Source organism: Panulirus ornatus, chromosome 20 (genome assembly GCF_036320965.1).
Source record: "Panulirus ornatus isolate Po-2019 chromosome 20, ASM3632096v1, whole genome shotgun sequence".
In the NCBI taxonomy this organism is placed as follows: domain Eukaryota; kingdom Metazoa; phylum Arthropoda; class Malacostraca; order Decapoda; family Palinuridae; genus Panulirus; species Panulirus ornatus.
The window spans coordinates 60,203,459-60,221,995 of NC_092243.1; the positions used below are offsets into that span (position 1 = coordinate 60,203,459).

The 18,537-nt window shown below is 39.5% G+C and overlaps 1 protein-coding gene across 3 annotated transcripts in view; it reads left to right on the forward strand.

The window, feature by feature from the left end:
- AP-2alpha (adaptor protein complex 2, subunit alpha) overlaps positions 1–18,537 on the forward strand; it is a 170,495-nt gene that overhangs the window by 129,340 nt on the left and 22,618 nt on the right. For all 3 annotated transcript variants that reach the window (XM_071675042.1, XM_071675044.1, XM_071675043.1), the window contains exons 15-16: positions 245–359; positions 12,841–12,970. In XM_071675042.1, coding sequence (XP_071531143.1) covers positions 245–359; positions 12,841–12,970 — 245 coding nt within the window. The remainder of the gene's footprint in view (positions 1–244; positions 360–12,840; positions 12,971–18,537) is intronic.

The window sequence follows — 18,537 nt, forward strand, 5'->3', positions numbered from 1 at the left end:
GAAATGACTGATTATGTTGTTTTGCAGGGTCAGGTGTAGTTTTTAAAAGCTCAGAAAAGAAGATAGATCTGCATGGAAATTTTCTAGTGTTTTATTATTAAGAAAATTGGTTGTGTTTTCTGGAAATAAAAAGATAGCCATTAGCTAACTGTTGATGCAGTTCTGAACTCAGTATTCAACAATAGTTGATTGTTTGGCAAGTCAAAATGTTCAGTCAAGAGAAACCAAATATGTACTTGAATAGGTGTGCTTGTTGATGTGTTGGGCGACCTGTATGGGGGTGGAGGCAACAACATACATAACGGCACCACAGCACCAGCCACAATTTCGATGTCAGGTGCCACGGACAACATCAAAAAGTGAGTTATAAATTGACATTTTTATTTGAATAGTATTATTGAGATGTAGCACTTGATATATATATATATGTGACATTGTGATCATATCTTTTGAATAGTGAAAGTTTGCACTTGCATAACTTACATGTAATGTTACTGTGGGTTGGTGTGATTTAGTATCCCAGTTTCATTTTTACATAGATGGCACACATTTATTGATAGAGGAGATGAAAGGGTTCATGACTAGCAATTAGATAGTTGATTTTGAATCATTGTTTGGAGAAAAATACTCAAAGTATTCATGTATGTGCAGATGATAATGTGGCATTGTTGAATTTGGTAAAAGTCTTCTAGTCCATGGAGAAATATGCTGGAAAGTATATTGACATGAATGAGAATAAGTCAGATGGTTTTTTATGAAAAAAGTTTTGTTGAATTTGATATTCAAGAGGTAACTAGAGAGGATTTGCAATATGGATGGAGAAGTAGAATGGGACTTAGAATATAACAAGTTTTCTGGGTGGAGGAGTAGAATAGAACTTGGAATATAATGAGTGTTCTGAAAGGCAAACATCTCAAAAGAAGCTGGAGATAATGTGAGACAACATCCATTACCACTTGATGCGGCAAGATTAGGTAGGAGGAGGACTGCAATTTGCATTGATGTCTGTATATGTATCATTAATGGGACTTGTGTGAGAGCCATGTTACTGGGAACCTCATGAAAAGTCAGAATGGTATAAATCCATCCATTGTAATGCTATATGTAAATGGTATCCGGATAGGCATTACTGGAACTTGTTGGCGTTAGATTACATTGGTGTGAGATTACGCTGCAAGGGAAAAGTTATCTTCGGTGAGGTTGTGTCATCAGTGAATGAAAAGGACAACAGTCTTGTCAATAAACATCTCAGCCAAAGGAGACCATTCTTTCCCTGCGACTGATAGTAGTAAACATTTTAAGAAGCCCCATTAAAGGGTGTGGGGGTTGTTTTTCTTGAGGAAAAGTTTTCTGTAACTTTCACATGTGGAATCATTCATGAAATAAAATGTGTGTTAGATGATAACCTCATGAAAACCCTATAAATTGTGGTGATGAGGCAGTCTTAGTAGGCTTGGCTTTGTCACCCCCTTAAATATGACTCTGCATTTGTTCTAAACTGAAAGTGAGGTTTTCTGAATCCCTTTGAAAAAGCTGTCCAATGTAATTTCTGTGTAGCTTGCCTATTCCTCTATAAATCTCTGTATAGCCATTTGGAAGATCTTTATGCCCTCTGGAAAACACCACAGCACATTTATGTTGGGGTCCAGTTCATTAAAGAGACAGCTTTGTTCATATGCTTCAACTAGCCCCTTGGTTGTAAAGAAGCATATGATAGAGGATGTATCTCCTTTTTCTCTTGGAGTTATTCCACCTCCTATGCATGAGATCCATTTTGTTCAAGTCCTCAGAATGTGACCCCAACAGCTCAGCCACACCTTTAAAGTCAGAATTATTGCCATGAGTCACAATTGTCTGCAGGATCTCTGGCATTGTTTTTGGCTGCCTTCTTCAGAGAAACTATGCATACACTCAGACCTTAGCTTACCCTAAATGATGTCCACTGTTGTGGTTGTGACTATCTCCCAGGATATAGTGATGTTCTCCACAGCATTCATAATGTTATAAATTTTTCCACAACTACTTGTTTAAAGACTTTCCCTCCTCATATGTACCATGAATTGAGGAATTGGTGGTATGTCCTCCAGTAATATGCCTTGAAGTTAGTAATCACATAGGAGAAAGTGGTGTGTTTGGGAAAGAACTCTGTCCTTACATTTTGAATAATTTGAGTCTGGTGTTGTTGATGGCCAGGTGCATTTTCAGGAATAAGCAGTGATTTAGTTGCTAAACTTTTACTGGCACAGTAGTGCTTTGTAGCTCAGCAAAAAGAACCAATATAATATTAAATGAAAATGCTTGGAGTGACCTAAGCAAAATATTTTGGTTAGAATGCCATATCACAGGTACAGTAGTACCAACTTTACCATCCCTTCATATCTCTGGAATTTTCTGAATAAAACTCTAGCAAAGGCTTGCATTAAAAGTCCTTTTCACTCTGTCCTCCCATGTACATATTGGTCACTCCCTTCTTGTTCCCTCCACTTCTGACACATATATCTTCTTTGTCATCCTTTATTCACTTATTCTCTCTGTATGTCCTAACTACTGCAGTACATCTTGTTCAGCTCTCTCATCCACATTCTTTTTATTACCACACTTGCCCTTTTATTATTTACTGTTATTTAGAATCTTCGCCCCCTCTCCTACTCTGTGACTCGCTTTTGCTTCCATGGTTCCATTTGCTGCCATGTCCTCTGCCAGGTATCTAAAACACTTTACTTCCTTCATATTTTCTCCATTCAGACTTCCATCCCAACTAATCTGTTTGGACACATGGAGAGAATGAGTGAGGAAAGATTGACAAAGAGGATATATGTGTCAGAGGTGGAGGGATGGAGAAGTGGGAGACCAAATTGATGGAAGGATGGAGTGAAAAAGATTTTGAGCAATCAGGGCCTGAACGTACAGGAGGATGAAAGGCATGCAAGGAATAGAGTGAATTGGAACGATGTGGTATACCGTGGACGACGTGCTGTCATTGAATTGAAACAGGGCATGTGAAGCATCTGGGGTAAACCATGGAAAAGTCTGTGTGGCCTAGATGTGGAAAGGGAGCTGTGGTTTCAGTGCCTTACACATGACAGCTAGAGACTGAATGTGAATGAATGTGGCCTTTTTTTTGTCTTTTCCTGGTGCTACCTCAATGGTAGAGGGAGGGGGGATGCTATTTCATGTGTGGCGGGGTGGCAACGAGAATGGATGAAGGCAGGAAGTATAGATATGTACATTTGTATATATGTATATTCCTGTGTATGTATATGTTATGTTTTTTTTTTTTTTTTTTTTCTCTCTCCCGCGTTTGCGAGGTAGCGCAAGGAAACAGACGAAAGAAATGGCCCAACCCACCCCCATACACATGAATATACATACGTCCACACACGCAAATATACATACCTACACAGCTTTCCATGGTTTACCCTAGACGCTTCACATGCCTTGATTCAATCCACTGACAGCACGTCAACCCCGGTATACCACATCGATCCAATTCACTCTATTCCTTGCCCTCCTTTCACCCTCCTGCATGTTCAGGCCCCAATCACACAAAATCTTTTTCACTCCATCTTTACACCTCCAATTTGGTCTCCCATTTCTCCTCGTTCCCTCCACCTCCGACACATATATCCTCTTGGTCAATCTTTCCTCACTCATTCTCTCCATGTGCCCAAACCATTTCAAAACACCCTCTTCTGCTCTCTCAACCACGCTCTTTTTATTTCCACACATCTCTCTTACCCTTACGTTACTTACTCGATCAAACCACCTCACACCACACATTGTCCTCAAACATCTCATTTCCAGCACATCCATCCTCCTGCGCACAACTCTATCCATAGCCCACGCCTCGCAACCATACAAAATTGTTGGAACCACTATTCCTTCAAACATACCCATTTTTGCTTTCCGAGATAATGTTCTCGACTTCCACACATTCTTCAAGGCTCCCAGGATTTTCGCCCCCTCCCCCACCCTATGATCCACTTCCGCTTCCATGGTTCCATCCGCTGCCAGATCCACTCCCAGATATCTAAAACACTTTACTTCCTCCAGTTTTTCTCCATTCAAACTTACTTCCCAATTGACTTGACCCTCAACCCTACTGTACCTAATAACCTTGCTCTTATTCACATTTACTCTTAACTTTCTTCTTTCACACACTTTACCAAACTCAGTCACCAGCTTCTGCAGTTTCTCACATGAATCAGCCACCAGCGCTGTATCATCAGCGACCAACAACTGACTCACTTCCCAAGCTCTCTCATCCACAACAGACTGCATACTTGCCCCTCTTTCTAAAACTCTTGCATTCACCTCCCTAACAACCCCATCCATAAACAAATTAAACAACCATGGAGACATCACACACCCCTGCCGCAAACCTACATTCACTGAGAACCAATCATTTTCCTCTCTTCCTACACGTACACATGCCTTACATCCTCGATAAAAACTTTTCACTGCTTCTAACAACTTGCCTCCCACACCATATATTCTTAATACCTTCCACAGAGCATCTCTATCATCTCTATCATATGCCTTCTCCAGATCCATAAATGCTACATACAAATCCATTTGCTTTTCTAAGTATTTCTCACATACATTCTTCAAAGCAAACACCTGATCCACACATCCTCTACCACTTCTGAAACCACACTGCTCTTCCCCAATCTGATGCTCTGTACATGCCTTCACCCTCTCAATCAATACCCTCCCATATAATTTACCAGGAATACTCAACAAACTTATACCTCTGTAATTTGAGCACTCACTCTTATCCCCTTTGCCTTTGTACAATGGCACTATGCACGCATTCCGCTAATCCTCAGGCACCTCACCATGAGTCATACATACATTAAATAACCTTACCAACCAGTCAATAATACAGTCACCCCCTTTTTTAATAAATTCCACTGCAGCACCATCCAAACCTGCTGCCTTGCCGGCTTTCATCTTCCGCAAAGCTTTTACTACCTCTTCTCTGTTTACCAAATCATTTTCCCCAACCTTCTCACTTTGCACACCACCTCGACCAAAACACCCTATATCTGCCACTCTATCATCAAACACATTCAACAAACCTTCAAAATACTCACTCCATCTCCTTCTCACATCACCACTACTTGTATCACCTCCTCACATCACCACTACTTGTTATCACCTCCCCATTTGCGCCCTTCATTGAAGTTCCCATTTGCTCCCTTGTCTTACGCACTTTATTTACCTCCTTCCAGAACATCTTTTTATTCTCCCTAAAATTTAATGATACTCTCTCACCCCAACTCTCATTTGCCCTCTTTTTCACCTCTTGCACCTTTCTCTTGTATACGTTGAAATGTATGTATATATGCGTGTATGGGCATTTCTATATATACATGTGTATGTAGGTGGGTTGGGCCATTCCTCATCTGTTTCCCTGTGCTACCTCGCTGAATCGGGAGATGGCAGTTAAGTATAATAAAAGTAATAATGAATAAAAGAAACATGACAGAAATTGTTAAACTAAAAAGAATCTTAACTTAGTAATGATCCAACTCACCACTCAGTCTAACATTATTAGAATTAGCACAAGCCTTAAATCTATTGAACATTTCTTGACAGGCCGCAAATTTTGTGTCAAGATTACCATAATAAAACAAATTTGATAAGACTAATAGTCTTTGTCTGCATTAACATGAAACTTAGCAGTTTACAACTTTGAATCCGGTCTTCCATCCACAAAGTTACTGATTATTCTCAGAGATAGCACCAGCTTGCTTCTTGGTTATGACAATCAATTTTAAAGGTGCCAGACGTTTTACATATTCCTTAATGTGCTCATTGTCCTTCAAAATTGTGTTCACTCTTGAGGTAGCCAACCTTTGCTCATGCAAGACAGAAAATAGCATTTTCCCACCGATTTGTTTCTGTATAATTTTCATTTTATTCTGTGAATCAGTTACTTCTGCAAGGTGTTTCTCCATTCCATTCTTATAATCACTTGGTCATTTTCCAGTCTTTATGTGTTAGAAATAGGGGCAATATTTACACTTTGTTACTGAAAGTTCTGCAGCAATGTAGCAGAGAGAAATAGGGGTGATATTTACACTTTGTCCCTGAAAGCTCTGCAGCGATGAAGCAGAGATGCGCAAGAAACCACTGTAACTGTGTTACTGTTTACGTAAGATGCATACACCTTGGGAACAGGCTACCAGCCTAATACATCCCTCCACCATATTCCCCCATATGAACTACTTAGCATTTCTGTTACTAACAAATTCTTCCTCGTCAAAAAAATTGTAGTATTTGAGTTATGGGAGAATTTGCATAAAATAAGATTTCCATATATCAGTAGTCCATGAATCAGGGAGCACTTTTATTTTCAATAACCATGCTAGTGTTTGTGAAATTAAGATACAGCAATGTTGTTGTATCAGTTCCTTTCATGCTAGTGTGTTAACTGGCACGCAAGTATAGGGAATTTTCCAGTATACATGCTAAAAACTTATGTCTTCATGATTGCCTGTCATCATGAGAGTGCAAATTCTACCACTCTATCACATGAGGCTTGAGGTACCCATCCCTGAGAAATGTGTTATTTTTTTTGTTACACCATCCATGTTGTTCCTTCATCGTTTTCATTATATATTTGTTCTGGATCATTGTACTGTTTGGGAGGATTATGTTATGCTGATAGCACTTTGAACTTCACCTTTCTTTACAACATGTATTATTTGGATGAGCCATCCTCTGTATTATTTGGATGAGCCATCCTCTGTTTCTTGAAATTTAAGGCTCTCTCTTATTAAGAGGGCCAACCTTTCCTTTCCTTTTGCCTTTTTCTTTCCATCCTGACCTTCATAGAACCCCTCTGGGCAGAATAGGTAAAATCTTATATCATTAATATGATTCGTATTCATAACTACAGTAATATCAGGTGTACTTTCCCTTATACTGTTCTTAAGTTCCAGGTCTTTACCTTTAACTGTTAATTCATCAGCATTGAAATACATTGATTTCAGTCTAACATTTTCATCAAAATGCCGTCTCTTTTTTGCTGGTGGGGCTGTTTTGTCCCCTTGCTTCTTTTGACATCCACAGTTTTTTGTGTTCTGATTTTATTCTTTGCTTTTCTTTCTCTCTCCCTTTGATTTATCACTTTTAATGAATGTCCAAATGGATTTCGCCATCCTTATAACTTTGTGGGATGATGACTTCAAGTCAAACATCTTGATGATATCCATCAATTTTTCTTTCTTTTATGACCACTATTTCATCTCTCAGTTCCAGAGCCTCCTCTAATCTTTTGATAAGCATTTCATCTTTTTCCCCCTTTCTTCTTTATCTTATGTATGATCTTCCAAAACAAAAATAATCAATGATTTAATTTGTAGCCTTCTGCACTACTAATCTTTCTAATTTTGGTGCCACTCACTGAACTAGATCCTCCTGTGATGAATTGTTAACCTGTGTGTCTTTGACTTTCTCAACAAGCACTGGTCTTGTATGCTTTGTTTTTCTAGACCTTCATTGGTTAGGCTGTAAGCTTCCTAGATTGCTCTTTCTTTCCTAGTGAATATTATTCGTTGTGTAGCTTCACTTAATTTCCTGTGTACCTCTGTTTATATGACCCTGGGTCTTTGTTTCTCTCTCTCTGTCCTCATGGTCTGCATTTGTTGATCAGCTGCCAAAATTGTCCCTTTTGAACTTTCGTGTCCACTACTGCCAGTAGATGCTGTATGTGTAGTGTCCTCTTTCCTTCAGGTGAACAGCTGTTGATATTGCTCATTCTGTACTTCCCTGCCCGCTATTGTCAGTAGATTCTGCATGTCTTATAATCCTTTATTCTTAGTGGACAGCTGCCATAATCACTTTTACTGCATCTTTCAGCCCACTGTTATCGATATGTGTATTAGTTTCTTCTTTAACTAAGCATCCTTTAGGACCTATTAGACCTAATTTGCTTTTCAATAAATTCACCTTTCCCTTGATTATGTACTCCTGAATTCCCTTTACTTAATAGAATTTTGTTCATACTTGGTGAGAGGTGAGTGATTCTTAGTGCTTATGCACTTAGCAATGAGAAGAAAAATCATGAGAGCAAGTGTTTTGGGAGCAGCTGAGTCAGTGCATCTGCAGTTTTGATGCAAGACACTGGGTGTTAGTGATGGATGATTTGAATGTGAAGGTGAGAGATATGGCAGTTGAGGGTATAAGTAGGGGGCATGGGGTATTGAGCATTATGAAAAAGAACTGGTGATTAGGAATGCCTGGTTTAAAAAGAGGCACATTGCTAAGTATACGTAGGAGAGATGGTCAGCAGGCATTATTGGACCACATATTAACTGATAGGCGTATAAAAGAGATGTCTTTGAATGTGAGATTGCTAAGAGGGGCTGCTGTTGGAATATTTGACCTCCATCTAGAGGCAAGTGTGAAGTTTTGTAGAGGTTTTAGAGAAAGAGGAAGCTCTATTAGAGAGAAGGGAGTGGTGAAAGTAGGTGAGCTTGGAAAAGAGACTTTTGTTAAGAAATACCAGGAGAGATTGAGTGTAAAATGTCAAAGGATGAGAGTAAATGAAGGAGGGGAGTGGTAAGGAATGGGAGATATTCAGGGAAGCAGGCTGGCATGTGTGAGAAATGCCTGTGTCATGCAAAAGTTGGAAGGTGGGCAGATTAGAAATGTTAGTGATTAGTAAGTTGAAGAAGTAAAGTTGATAGTGAAAGAGAAAAGTGAGGCATTTGGGTGGTACTTTTAGGGAAAGAGTGCAAATAATTGGGGGATGTGTAAGAGAAAGTGGCAATAGGTCAAAAGAAAGGTGCAGGGGTTAAAAATGAGGGCAAATGAGAGTTGAGGTGGGTGAGTATCAGGAAACTTAGGGAGAATTAAGATGTTTTAGAAGGAGGTTGATGCAAAAAACAAGAGAACAAATGGGAACATCGATGAAGGAGGAAAAAGGGGACATGGTAACAGGTATTGATGAAGTGAGGCAGAGGTGGAGTGAGTAATTTGAAAGACTGTTAAATGTGTTTGATGGTGGGGTGGCAGATGTTGGGTGTTTGGCTGGGTCGATATGCGAAGTGAGAAAGTCATTGAGGGTGGTTTGGTAAAGAGCAAAGAGGTGCTAATACCCTTACAAAGGTTGAAATGTGACAAGGTGGCTGGAGTGGATGGTGAAAGTCATGGAGAATGGTTTGGTGAAGAGAAAAGAGGTGGTAAAATCTTTAAGAAGGATGAAATGTGACAAGGTTGCTGGAATAAATGGTATTGCAGTTCAGTTTATTAAGAAAGGGGGTGGCTGTATTGTTGATTGGCTAGTTAGGATTTTCGGTGTATGTATGGATCATGGTGCCTGAGGATTGATGGAATTGTATAAAGGGAAGGGGGATAAAGGTGAGTGTTCAAACTACAGAGGTATAAATTCGTTGAGTGTACCTGGTAAGTTGTATGGGAAAGTAGTGATTGAGAGTGAAGGCATGTGTAGAGCATCTTACTGGGTAGAGAAATATGGCTTCGTTATTGGTAGATGTGTGGATCAGTTGTTTGTATTGAAGAATGTGTGAGAAATTCTCATAGAAACATGGATTTGTATGGGCATTTATGGATCTTAAGAAACCATATGATAGGGTTGATAGAGATACCATGTAAAAGGTCTTAAGAATATACAGGGTGGGAGGAAAGCTGCCTAAAGTCAGTGAGAAGTTTTTGTCAAGAGTGTCAGACATGTGTGCAAGTAGGAAGAAAGGAGAGTGAATGGTTCCAAGTGAATGTTGGTCTATGGCAGGGGTGTGTGATGTCACCTTGGTTTTTTAATTTGTGTATGGTTGTGGTGGTTAGGGAGATAAAATCGAAAGTCTTAGAGAGAAGGACGAGTATGCAGTCTGTAGGGGATGAGAGGGCCTAGGAAGTGAGTCACTTGTTATTTGCTGATGGTGCAGCACTAATGGCAGATTTGAGTGTGAAACTGCAGACATTGGTGACTGAGTTTGAAAGAGTGTGTGAAAGGAGGAAGTTGAGAGTAAATGTGTATATAAGCATGGTTATTAGTTTTAGCAGAGTTGAGAGACAGGTTAGTTGGGTTTATGAGATTGAATGGAGAAAAATTGGAGGAAGTGAAGTGTTTTAGATACTTGGGAGTGGAAGTGAATGGAATTATGGAACAGAAGGGTCATAGGATGGGTTAAGGGATGAAGGTTTTGGGAACATTGAAGAGTGTGTGGAGAGAGAGATTATCTTAGAGGGCAAAAATGGGATGTTTGAAGGTATAGTAGCCTTGTTTAAAGATATAACGGTCCCAGCTTTATTATATGGATGTGTGGCTTGAGCTGTAGATAAGTGTGTGTTGAGAAGGATGGATATATAGGAAATGAAATGTTTGAGGTGATTTTATCGAGTAAATAGTGAAAGGGAAAGAGATAGGTATATTGATATAAAGAGTGTAGTTGAGGGGGCTGAAGAGGGTGTGCTGAAATACTTTAGACATATAGAGAGAATGAGGGAAGAAAGGTTGACAAAACGGATATATATATGTTACAGATAAAGGAAACAAAAATTGGGGAACCAAATTAGAGATGGAAGGATGGAGTGTAAAAGATTTTGAGCAGTTGGGGCTTGAACATGTAGGAGGGTGAAAGTCCTGCATGGGTTGCAGTGGGTTGGAATGATGTGGCGTATAGGGGTCGATGTGTTTTCAGTGGACTGAACCAGGTCATTTGAAGCATCTGGGGTAAACGATGGAAAGTTCTGTAGGGCTTGGTTGTGGATAGGGAGCTGTGGTTTTGGTGCATCATACAAGACAGCTGGAGAATGAATGTGAGTGGTTGCAGCCTTTTTTCGTCTGTTCTTGGCACTACCTGACTAATGCAGGAAACGGTGATCAAGTATGAAAAAGTAGAGACCCCATTTCTCAGATACGTTAGTTACTCTTTCATCTCATGGCTCCTTTCATGTTCCTTGAAATAATTCCTTAGAGTTTCTTTACTACCATCTCTAGTTATGTTACCTTCTTATCTTGTCTCTTAATTTCTTTTAACATCTCCAGATATATGTTCTGTAGTGGTTCCTACTTCATCTCTTCCTCAGATCTCTTCATGACTGACTAAGTTTTAATTTCCTGGTCTTTGTATATTGTTGAGTCCATGATAGACTTTCTGTAACAGGAAGCACTAGAGATCCTTAATTGATACCCCATAGTAATATTAGTAACAAAAATGAAGCTGAATAGCACAAAATATCTTCATTCATGAGGAGAGTTTAGTTCTTTAACTGACACTTTATGTGTTTTGGCTAAAGTAAAACTTTACTCCCTTTTGTCAAGTCAAAGCTGCTCTTTTATACAGTAACAGCTGTTTTTGTTTACTTTCCCATTTTTAGCCACTGACTCTTAAAAACTGGGTCTCCTAATAAAAGAAATAGAGTTGATTCACTGGTTGACATCATATTGTTATTTGACTTCGAAGCCCTATTAAATGCCAAAATGTGGCACATTACACTAAATATTCCCATAGGCTAGCAGAGGGAAAGGAACACTAAACATCTTGAGGTAGATTTGCTCCCTTACTACCCGAAGCACTGAGCTCCAAACCTTGTATTCTCTTCCTACAGTTTATCACCCATCCCAATCTTGCTTTTAAATCCCATATTGATATTTAGTCAGTATGACATTTGAAAGCCCACCACATACCAGATAAGGAAGTTTTAAGTAATAAGCTTGAGAAAATTTAGAGAAACTTTACAATCAGATTGAGAAAATGGAATGCATCAACTGTTAGGAAAAAATGAAAGAACTTGAACTCTAATGTTTAGAAAAAGGAAATATATAATAGTTGTTATAGGACACCAGATAAAAGGAATTAAAGAAAATGCTCTTTGATTAAAACTCCCTACTATATAAGAAATAGCAATTAAATATACAAGATTTATTGGAATATATCAAAAAGACATCAAACAAAGTTCAAGAGCTTTGTATGAAAAATGACCCAGTTATTCAACCAACCTAGGAAAATTTAGGTCAAATTTTTTCACTAAAGTAGTAAATTTTAGAGAAAGAGAAGAAACTTTATGCATCATTGATGGGTTTGGGAAGGCACATGATAGTTGGTAATGGGATCTTTAATGAAAGTAGTTCATGTGGGAGAGTAAATGGTGTGAGGGAGTTGTTTGAAGTAACTGTAAATGAGCACAAAGTTCGTTGGATGTCACCTTGTTTATAATTGATTTGGGGGTGATCTTAGTGCACTGCTGAAGCATGGTGGAACCAGAGGAAAATTAACACAGTTGTATGCTGATGATGCTGTTCTCTCAGCTGAATTTGAGGAGTTCAGTAGAATATTATCAAGGTTGCAGTCACTTGTGTAAAAGATATGTTATGGAGTAATTATCTGTGTTAATGAATCGCGCAACCACAAGAAATGTACTGTCTGTATATCTGCTTAGAGATTTTTTCGTTTTTTAAAGAATCTCTTATTGAAAGTAGCTGGTTTGTCATGATTCTTCTAATGATCTACATTTTATGCTTTAAATTTGGTAAAAAAGTATCTTTCCAAATGAAACTATTGAAGTTTGAAATGATTAGTATGACTTGTGTTGTCTTGATAGGTTTTCGTAACCATGAATTAGAGATGAATTTCCTGATAATCATGAAAGCCCCACTATAAAGTCATTTCCATCAGAGTGTGAAATCAATATAATATTCATTATGGCAAATGACAGGAAATGTTGCTAGCATTTGATATATTACAGTATATCAGTATATCATTACAATATATACATCATGAAACTTACTAGCTGTTTAAGGGTATTGTTTTAGATATTCATGTAACTGCTGCCATCTTTTTCATATTGCCATCTCTCTTCTTACAGATTTGTTTGTAAAAACAATGGTGTTCTGTATGAAAATGACATCATTCAAATTGGTATAAAATCTGAATTTCGACAAAACCTTGGGAGGATAGGAGTTTTCTATGGCAACAAAACTTCCATGCCATTGCAGGTAGGGTGAATACATTTGTATCTTCAAAATATTTGTATGGAAAAGTATTTTAAGGGTTGTTTGTGTTAAACAAAGAACAATCATATGCTATCTTACAACAAACGTAAGTATTTTTCATGTGTTAATGCTAAAAGTAAATGAATGTAAGGAATGCTTCTTCATATACCTTCCTGACCCCAGATTTTATAGGGCTCCTGTAGTGCTCAGGAAGCCACACATGTCCACTGGGTGGGACAGTAGGTCAAAAAATTTGTTGTCAGTATATGTTGTTACGTATAGGGAGAGTACATGCCAGTTGAGGAGTATGCTTTCATTTTGGAAGTTGCATCTTTTGTATGAAGGTTCCTGTGATTTATCCAATCAATATGTGTAATGCTTGATATATTTTGATATCTCAAGAACAGATAGATAATTGTAATTCATGCATACCATGGGAGTTTAGTTTCAGATGGGTGTATGTCTGATGAAGGGTAATTTAAGATTGGACAGAAGGGAGTTGGATTTAGTGCTTGTTGCGTAATTGTTATGTGAATACATTTGTCTGTAAGGTGTTTCCAGATGGATAGGGGGAACTGTGAATATTATACTGAGTGATAGAAAAGGGCTATCTGCTAATTTCATAATATATATATATATATATATATATATATATATATTTTTTTTTTTTTTCTTTTTTTTTTTTTTTTTTTTTTTTTTTTGTCACTGTCTCCCACGTTTGCGAGGTAGCGCAAGGAAACAGACGAAAGAAATGGCCCAACCCACCCCCATACACATGTAAATACATACATCCACACACGCAAAATATACATACCTACACAGCTTTCCATGGTTTACCCCAGACGCTTCACATGCCCCGATTCAATCCACTGACAGCACGTCAACCCCGGTATACCACATCGCTCCAATTCACTCTATTCCTTGCCCTCCTTTCACCCTCCTGCATGTTCAGGCCCCGATCACACAAAATCTTTTTCACTCCATCTTTCCACCTCCAATTTGGTCTCCCTCTTCTCCTCGTTCCCTCCACCTCCGACACATATATCCTCTTAGTCAATCTTTCCTCACTCATTCTCTCCATGTGCCCAAACCACTTCAAAACACCCTCTTCTGCTCTCTCAACCACGCTCTTTTTATTTCCACACATCTCTCTTACCCTTACGTTACTTACTCGATCAAACCACCTCACACCACACATTGTTCTCAAACATCTCATTTCCAGCACATCCATCCTCCTGCGCACAACTCTATCCATAGCCCACGCCTCGCAACCATACAACATTGTTGGAACCACTATTCCTTCAAACATACTCATTTTTGCTTTCCGAGATAATGTTCTCGACTTCCACACATTCTTCAAGGCTCCCAGAATTTTCGCCCCCTCCCCCACCCTATGATACACCTCCGCTTCCATGGTTCCATCCGCTGCCAGATCCACTCCCAGATATCTAAAACACTTCACTTCCTCAAGTTTTTCTCCATTCAAACTCACCTCCCAATTGACTTGACCCTCAACCCTACTGTACCTAATTACCTTGCTCTTATTCACATTTACTCTTAACTTTCTTCTTTCACACACTTTACCAAACTCAGTCACCAGCTTCTGCAGTTTCTCACATGAATCAGCCACCAGCGCTGTATCATCAGCGAACAACAACTTACTCACTTCCCAAGCTCTCTCATCCCCAACAGACTTCATACTTGCCCCTCTTTCCAAAACTCTTGCATTCACCTCCCTAACAACCCCATCCATAAATAAATTAAACAACCATGGAGACATCACACACCCCTGCCGCAAACCTACATTCACTGAGAACCAATCACTTTCCTCTCTTCCTACACGTACACATGCCTTACATCCTCGATAAAAACTTTTCACTGCTTCTAACAACTTGCCTCCCACACCATATATTCTTAATACCTTCCACAGAGCATCTCTATCAACTCTATCATATGCCTTCTCCAGATCCATAAATGCTACATACAAATCCATTTGCTTTTCTAAGTATTTCTCACATACATTCTTCAAAGCAAACACCTGATCCACACATCCTCTACCACTTCTGAAACCACACTGCTCTTCCCCAATCTGATGCTCTGTACATGCTTTCACCCTCTCAATCAATACCCTCCCATATAATTTACCAGGAATACTCAACAAACTTATACCTCTGTAATTTGAGCACTCACTCTTATCCCCTTTGCCTTTGTACAATGGCACTATGCACGCATTCCGCCAATCCTCAGGCACCTCACCGTGAGTCATACATACATTAAATAACCTTACCAACCAGTCAACAATACAGTCACCCCCTTTTTTAATAAATTCCACTGCAATACCATCCAAACCTGCTGCCTTGCCGGCTTTCATCTTCCGCAAAGCTTTTACTACCTCTTCTCTGTTTACCAACTCATTTTCCCTAACCCTCTCACTTTGCACACCATCTCGACCAAAACACCCTATATCTGCCACTCTATCATCAAACACATTCAACAAACCTTCAAAATACTCACTCCATCTCCTTCTCACATCACCACTACTTGTTATCACCTCCCCATAAAAGTATATATGCATGAGGGTGTGAGGATTTCATGAGACAGAGAAATTGAAGTCAATATTCTGTCATTGACCTAAACCAGTGCCTATGAAGCATTCATAGGAGACCATGGGAAGGTCAGTGGGGTTTGGCTGTGGATAGGGGACACTGGTTTTGATGCAATGCATGTTACAGATAGAGAATGGATATCGTAAATATAGGCCACTCTTCGTCTGTTCCAGGTGCTACCTAGCAACATGGGAAATGGTGAAAAACTATGAAAAAAAAAAGGTTATCTGTATGAAAATAAAAAGGTTATCTGTATTCACTTCCTGCCCCAGGAATACCTTTTATCTTCATGCAATTTTATATATACTGGATGGTATTGCAATATAATTTATTAAGAAATGGGTTGACTCTGTTGTTGATTGGTTGATAAGGATATTCAATGTATGTATGGATCATGGTGAAGTGCCTAAGGATTGGTGGAATGCATGCATAGTGCCATTGTGCAAGGGCAAAGGGGATAAAGGTGAATGTTGCTAATTTATATTTTCTTCCATTCGTATGTACCTATGGTCATATGTCAGGTTGTAAGTAAGGGAGCGTCTGCACACACACACACACACACACACACACACCCTATCCTGAGCCAGTTACCCATTTTAACATCTACCCTTTTTAAGCTCAAAGAGCCTGACTCATCATATGATCAGCAGTGCAACTTAGTCTGAGAATGAGTTTTAGGGTAGAAGAATGTGTGGAATCAGTTTAAGGTGTATTGTATATTATCATTTTTTTCATCATTTTTCTCCAATTCCTGCATTAGTGAGATAGCACTAGGAGCAGATAAAGAAAGGGCCTTATTCGCTCACATCCATTCACTAGCTGTCATTTATAATGCACCAAAATCATAACCCTGTGCACAACAAAGCCCCACAGACTTTTCTGTTGTTTCCCCCATCCAGTTCATATGCCCTATTTCGGTCCAGTGACAGCACATTTCCCCAGTATACCATGTTGCTTAAATTTTCTCTATCCCATGTACACCTTACATCCTTCTGCATGTGTATGACCTGAGCACTTGAAAGCTTTTTCAGTTTGTCCTTTAATCTCCAAATTGGTCTCCTACTTTTCTTTGTGCCCTCCACTTTTTACTCATGTATCCGCTTTGTCAGCCTCTCCACATTCATTTTCTCCATATATCCAAACCTTATCAGCACACTTTCAGTTCTCTCAGCCATACTCTACTTATCACACCTCTCTTGTACCCTATTATTTCTTATTGCTCAGCCTTCCTCAAACATTTCCATTTCCATAATATTCACCTTTTTCAGTACATTCTTAACGAGAGCCCATGCCTTTCATCAGTACAACACTGTCAGACATACCCATCTTTGCCTTTCTTTCCACAAATTCTTCAATGTGACTATGTGCATAAGAACCCTGAATTTGTCAATAAACCAAGAAAATCAGTTGTGCTTGATCTGCTGGAACAAGTTCATGATAAATGCAAGCTTAGCAGAGGTACATGAAGGTATTGCTCCTGTTGAAGGGTGAGCTTTAGCAGTGTAACTGGGCATTGTGTTCATTTTTTTTTTTTTCCCGCTGTCTCCCGCGTTTGCGAGGTAGCGCAAGGAAATAGACAAAAGAAATGGCCCAACCCACCCCCATACACATGTATATACATACGTCCACACACGCAAATATACATACCTACACAGCTTTCCATGGTTTACCCCAGACTCTTCACATGCCCTGATTCAATCCACTGACAGCACGTCAACCCCGGTATACCACATCGATCCAATTCACTCTATTCCTTGCCCTCCTTTCACCCTCCTGCATGTTCAGGCCCCGATCACACAAAATCTTTTTCACTCCATCTTTCCACCTCCAATTTGGTCTCCCACTTCTCCTCGTTCCCTCCGCCTCCAACACATATATCCTCTTGGTCAATCTTTCCTCACTCATTCTCTCCATGTGCCCAAACCATTTCAGAACACCCTCTTCTGCTCTCTCAACCACGCTCTTTTTATTTCCACACATCTCTCTTACCCTTACGTTACTTACTCGATCAAACCACCTCACACCACACATTGTCCTCAAACATCTCATTTCCAGCACATCCATCATCCTGCGCACAACTCTATCCATAGCCCACTCCTCGCAACCATACAACATTGTTGGAACCACTATTCCTTCAAACATACCCATTTTTGCTTTCTGAGATAATGTTCTCGACTTCCACACATTCTTCAAGGCTCCCAGGATTTTCGCCCCCTCCCCCACCCTATGATACACCTCCGCTTCCATGGTTCCATCCACTGCCAGATCCACTCCCAGATATCTAAAACACTTTACTTCCTCCAGTTTTTCTCCATTCAAACTTACCTCCCAATTGACTTGACCCTCAACCCTACTGTACCTAATTACCTTGCTCTTATTCACATTTACTTTTAACTTTCTTCTTTCACACACTTTACCAAACTCAGTCACCAGCTTCTGCAGTTTCTCACATGAATCAGCCACCAGCGCTGTATCATCAGCGAACAACAACTGACTCACTTCCCAAGCTCTCTCATCCCCAACAGACTTCGTACTTGCCCCTTTTTCCAAAACTCTTGCATTCACCTCCCTAACAACCCCATCCATAAATAAATTAAACAACCATGGAGACTTCACACACCCCTGCCGCAAACCTACATTCACTGAGAACCAATCACTTTCCTCTCTTCCTACACGTACACATGCCTTACATCCTCGGTAAAAACTTTTCACTGCTTCTAACAACTTGCCTCCCACACCATATATTCTTAATACCTTCCAGAGAGCATCTCTATCAACTCTATCATATGCCTTCTCCAGATCCATAAATGCTACATACAAATCCATTTGCTTTTCTAAGTATTTCTCACATACATTCTTCAAAGCAAACACCTGATCCACACATCCTCTACCACTTCTGAAACCACACTGCTCTTCTCCAGTCTGATGCTCTGTATATGCCTTCACCCTCTCAATCAATACCCT